The 6163-nt window shown below is 43.6% G+C and overlaps 1 protein-coding gene across 1 annotated transcript in view; it reads left to right on the forward strand.

The window, feature by feature from the left end:
* Window positions 1–126: 126 nt before the first annotated feature.
* Window positions 127–6163, forward strand: part of hacd2 (3-hydroxyacyl-CoA dehydratase 2) — an 18669-nt gene continuing 12632 nt past the window's right edge. Inside the window, exons 1-2 of the mRNA XM_034110506.2 lie at window positions 127–352; window positions 5602–5719. Of these exons, the coding sequence (XP_033966397.1) occupies window positions 228–352; window positions 5602–5719 (243 nt within the window). The 5' untranslated portion in view covers window positions 127–227. The remainder of the gene's footprint in view (window positions 353–5601; window positions 5720–6163) is intronic.

Raw genomic sequence — 6163 nt, forward strand, 5'->3', positions numbered from 1 at the left:
AAGTGTACATTTGTTGTTATAAAACAACTGCCATGTGTGGAATAAACGAATAAATACATAAATAAATCAATTTAAAGGGTCATGAAGTGAAGCCGGAAGAGCGTAGGAGGGAATCCTCTGGCTTCAACACGTCACTTCCGGCCTCCTTGTTGGTTTCCTGACTCGGTGGTGAACCTGACAGCCGGAGTGTTCTCCAGGACCAAAGAACCGTAAAGGGTTGCATTATAATGTCGGCAGCGGCTCCGGGGACCAGCAAGGCGGCCCACGGTGATGTGGCGGGGAAGAAGAAGAAGGGCTCCGGTGCTCTGGCCACGGCCTACCTGGTCATCTACAACGTTGTTATGACAGCAGGGTATGTAGCGTGTTTCCTGGTGCTAATGCTCTCTGTACGCATGCATGTGTGCAATAAATCACAAACAATGATATGTAATACCACCTTTTTTTTAAATTATTAACATGCATATTGTAGGAAGTTATCATAGGAGGCAGTGCAAGCATGCTGTATACTTATAATAGTGAATTAGCGTCCGAAGGCTAATAGAGATTAACGTTAAAGCAACAGACAGCCACCTGGCGTGCTCAGTGATTATAACTCTGTCTCCTCTGCATACAACACTCTCATAATCAGACAGATGGTTCATTGTCTGCAGACAGGCGTGCTTTTATTACACCAGAGACATCTTGTATTGTCATGTTGTTTGCAGGGCAACCGCTGATTGTGTGTTTGGTTGTTCATAAAAGTTTAAATAATACAGGAATAATAAGGAACCATAATGTGCATAGAGATGATTAAGAAACTACGGAAGAGGATTAGGGCCACACGAGACATTTTCTTTAGGGTATGACCAAAAGAAAAACACATTCTTTTTTTTCGGAATATCTTTTGACTTTAATCTCAGAACGCAAAAAAAAATCCCTTTGTTTCACCTGTGGCCCTTATCCTCTTCCGTAAAAACAGCTATGGGCTTATTCAACAACCTCTTATAATATGTAAAAGGCTAAGTTGTAACAAAAATGAAATAACCAAACAAAGTATTTTTTAAACCCTATCTGTTGGACTTGAATTAAGATGTAATTGGAACTAAATAAGGAAATCAGTGTGGTTTGAAACAGAAACAGTTTCTTGATTAGATGAGAAATTAATAAATGTCAGGTCAGGGAAAACATTTTGGGTTTTGTGCTTTTCACTCTTTAAAAAAAATACTATCATTGTATTTTATTTACATCGGAAATCTTTGGTCAGACAAAATGAGATGCCTCCCAAAATATGAGGAAGAATTTGTTCAATTTTTGGAACATTTCATAGGAAAAGTGTATATGTTGCTTAAAAACTGACAGTCAGTCATTTTTGTGGCGGAAACTTCTGAAGCATTTGGAGTCAGGACTCAGAGAGACACGAGGAGAGCTGGAGCTTTGATGGCAAACACTAGAGGCTTCTCAATACTCAAATTTCCCCTCCTCGACTCCCCTCCTCGACTCCCCTCCTCGAGACTTAGACCCGCCCACAGGAGATGCGAGCGGAGGACCGAGGAGGGGAACCGAGGAGAGAGGAGGGGAAGCAGCAGACGTTTAAAGAAATGAGAACTCCTCTCCTCTGAGCGGTCATATTAAAGCGACGTCCGTTCATTATTACGTGGCAACAGCTGCATCAGCTGTCGAGTGTTTTGTCATATTTCATAATCTCTGTTAGATCAGCTGAACTTTGTTCCCCCACATATTTACTTTGCATTCATTGAGAGTGCGGTATAATGAGACAATAACAGGCTACAGATGCGGGGACACACACACAAATATATTTATATAAATCTATACAATTTAAAGTATGAGAGCACTCTCATAATAACGTAACACAATCAGAGACTGGATATATCCCCCCCCTCTCTCTAGTCGCTGAAATGGGGAATTGAAATTACGGGCCAAAAGTTGTATTTGCAAGTATTAAAAGTAAGGACATCAAACCAACTGAGACCCGTCTGTCCGCAGCATCTGCGCACTGTACAACACACACCTACACACTGTACAACACACACATACACACTGTACAACACACACCTACACACTGTACAACACGCACTTACACACTGTACAACACACACCTACACACTATACCACACACACCTACAGCTGCTAAAGCATAATCAGGCTACAGCCGTTGTGTATTTTATTGTGAAGCACTAAATGGTTTTAGAAAAATATGGACTCTTTGTAGATATCTACTAAACTAAAGCAAATAAAGAGAGTAGGCCTGTTCTACTGAGTGATATATATTTTACACACTGCTCTGCTTTCTGCACGGGCCTCACAGCTGTTCTCACAGCTGTTCTCAAATAATATCCAGGGGATGCATGCAGAGCTGTCATTGGCTGAGATAAATCCGGCCGTGCGTCACGCCTCCACCGTTCCCGGAAATGCATCCGCGGAGGAGCCGTGGAGGAACCATCAGTGTATCCTCGGTTATAGCTCCTCCAGAGAGCCTCCTCGATGCTCGATCCTCGGTCCTCGGTGTGCATTTAGAGAAATGAGACGTCCTTCAAAATGGCGCGTTGAAATTCATTTCCGGGTCACTACCGGAGGACCGAGGAGTCGAGGAGGGGAAATTTGAGTATTGAGAAGCCTCTACTGACGGTTTATTTGGAGCTTCGGCCGGAGAGTTCACACGACATGTCACGGGCCACGATCTGACCACACGGTAGAGATGCCACAATCAATTCTGAAGACCCCTCCTGTAGCTCCAGGTTTTACTAGTTCAGAGTGTAATAATCAACGTTCTTCAATAGATAGACTAAACAGCTGAGGACACTGAATCACATTTGTTGTCGCTTATGGCTCGGGGTCGTCTACACCCCGAGAAGGAAGTGTTCCAGGTGTCCCACAACTAGAGATGTCTCGATCCGATTTTCAAAAGATCGGAATCGGTAGAAAAAAATCGGGGATCGGGATTTTTATTTAAGGTTACAAAACAAAAATGACCATGTTCACGTCTTAAGGTCATCCTGAGGACTTAGTTTTGGTTTACAATTACACAACATCATGTGTGTGCTGCTTCTGTTGGGCTTGTTTTCAGACCTGCTTATTCCTCTGAAAGCTGGCAACAGAGTGGGCGCAGTGTCTAATAGTAGCAGCAAGCTAACGAGAGGCTACGTTCAGCTGGTGACTCGGGAGTCGGGACAGAGAAAATGTCAGGAGTTTGGAAGTATTATAAAATTGAAAGCGAAGGCGGTGTAACAGCCAGATGCAATGTTTGCAAGGCGGAGGTTCCGCGTGGTGGAAAGAACAGAGCTACGTTCAACACGACCAATCTAACACGCTACCTGAGAAACAAACACCAACAACAACACGACGAGTACACAGCGGCCACTCGGGTAACGGCACTGAAACAACCGACACTTCCAGAGGCTTTCAAAAGGAAAGAGAAACTGCCCCAGAACAGAGAAAAGGCCAAAAGAATAACAGCCAAGATAGCTGAATTCATCGCGTTGGATGACCAGCCGTTATCTGTTACCTTTTTGTCTCTTAATGCATCACATAAAGATCGGATCGGGAAAAATCGGTATCGGCAGATTGTCAAAATCAAATGATCGGAATCGGATCGGGAGCAAAAAAAGGTGATCGGGACATCCCTACCCAGAACAATAACTATCTCTGACAGACAGTTGCCCGGTCACAGACTGGCAACAACAACAACATGCTAGGCTAGATAGCATGCTGCCGAAAGCTGGTCAGACGGCGAAGAGGACATGCAGGGCGAAGGATTCCCCAACAAGTTGACTAACTGACAACCGCTGCTTTAGTTGATATCCTTACATCATTGATAAACGTGTGTGGGATGTTTGGGGATTACAAAGTTGTTGAGCGAGAAGTAACCTGTAGTTTTCTTTAAAAGTATTAACATTATCTAGAAAGTTTGTCTCTTAGAAATGTATTTATATAAAACATTGTAAGGAATGGAAGTATTCAAGGTAGGATCTTTTTAAATAGAGCTGTAGCAATATGACCGTATGCCTTTCACTCAAGTCCACGTGATCATGCCGCAGGGTGGCTTTAAGTTTATTACTGTAAACTATAAATTATTCCCCAATCCATTTGAAAAGCCCCCCCGCCCGGCCCAGACTCTCGCTGTAAATAACTAAATGAATTTCCCTGAACTGATAAATTTCTCTCTTTTATTGCGCTGTTGTTTCGGGCTGTTGCACAACCCACGGGCGGTGGGTGTCGTCTGCTCACTGCGCAACCAGTCGGGCCACATTGTGATGCCTCCGTGCTGACGGGCCTCACAGAGCCTGCTTTGTATCGAGCGCGTGCTGGGTGTCGAACACCAGCGTCTGCGTCCGGAGCACCAGGCGCCGTCAGCTTCTGCCCTCATATTGATTTATCACTGACTGAGATTCAGTCGAACAGATAAAGTCACTGCTCGGGTTTCCTCTCGTTCCACTTTCCCCTCCATCGACAGCAGACACTCTGCATGTCTTCTGTCTGTTCTGATTTGACATTAGCAATTAGAAAGTTCATCTAGGCGCTGTAACTAAATCAGCAGCACTTACAACAGCATGACTTGTTTGAAGTGGATTTAATTGCACTTTCCTTGTTGTTCGGAGTTTGAATCTCGATGGTTTTTACACTTATTGTAAGTTGCTATGGATACAAGCATCAACCAAAAGTACTGTGATGTTCTATAAAGTCATGTGCTGACCTCCAACCTCTGCGTTCATTACATTGCCTTTAGCTGAGGCTTTTATCCAAAGCGACTTACAGTAAGTGCGTTCGCCCAAGAAGATGCAACCTTGAAGGAAACAGAATCATAAAGTACATCAGGTTTCATAGAGCCAAGCATTTCAAGTGCTACTCAACTGGCTTTAGGTAAGCCAGTCCTTTATTAGTATATAAGTGCTTTGTCAGTAAGTCTATCGCTCGAAGTGGAGTCGGAAGAGATGAGTTGTCAGTCTGCGCCGGAAGGTGTGTACGCGTTCATGTGGACAAGCTCATTCCGAATGCTTTAATACACGATATCATTACTAGATTATATCGTATATATTTTGAAACCCTTCAGACATCGAGTTTTTAGTATTCACTAAAAGCTGAAAAACATTATTTTGCATGATATGACTAGTCAGTAGATGACTGTGTAGAGAATGATGTCAAGATATTTAAACATGGTTGGGGAAACTGTCCAACATTAGGTTATCAAACATATATTTGTATGTGTGGAAATGGAAGTTGTGCAAAAACTACCTTGCAGACAGTTATAGCAGCAAAAGTATTGCATTTATATATATACTTACAGGACTTAAGGTATAAAGGAAAAGGCCTAAAACATGTCAAGCTGAATTAGAAACACGACAACATGGGGTAATATGTTAACCTTTATATTTCTTAAATGTTGAAAGGTATTAAAATGTATAACATATCAGAGTACAATTGCATCCTCTATGAAAAGGTAATTTGTTCATCATAATTCTACTCATCACCGTTATTTCATTAACGCTCCCACGTCCACGTTTCATCTCTTATCCGATTGCCCTCCCTTTCACTCCTTCTTGCTTTCATCCAAAACAGAAACCGCACACGTCTATAACAGTTCTGTGCCCCCCCCCCCCCCTGCAGGTGGCTGGTGATCGCGGTGGGTTTGGTCCGAGCGTACCTGGCCAGAGGAAGCTACCACGGCCTGTACTACTCCATAGAGAGGCCTCTGAAGTTCTTCCAGACCGGAGCTCTTCTGGAGGTGAGCAAAGCACGAAGACATCACGAGATATCTGATTAAATACCGCATGTAGTGTACATGTAGTGCGCCAGTATTACTCCCATCAGCGATGGTAGGTGAGAGCGGAGGAACCAGCTTGAGTGCGCTAGAATTTGAAAGTACGCAGCAGAAGAAAATCTGCCCCTTCCTTCAGACTTCCTCACAGAGCCCCTCCCCCAACACACACGAACGCCACATGACCAATGAGGGCACGAGGTAAGTCTGTGCCCAGATGGAAGGCTGACAGGCAGGTAGGCCATCCAGTTACTTTAGCCGGCTCAGATGATTGGTCGTGCTTTTTACAGCGCCACGGCTTCCACAGATGACATTTCTTTATGGATTTTCTGTCAAAGCACTTCAGATATTCATTGCTATCGGGACGTTAAGAGCATTCCATGGAATATAACAACGTGTTTCTGAAGTGAA

The sequence above is a fragment of the Pseudochaenichthys georgianus genome, chromosome 21 (genome assembly GCF_902827115.2).
Source record: "Pseudochaenichthys georgianus chromosome 21, fPseGeo1.2, whole genome shotgun sequence".
In the NCBI taxonomy this organism is placed as follows: domain Eukaryota; kingdom Metazoa; phylum Chordata; class Actinopteri; order Perciformes; family Channichthyidae; genus Pseudochaenichthys; species Pseudochaenichthys georgianus.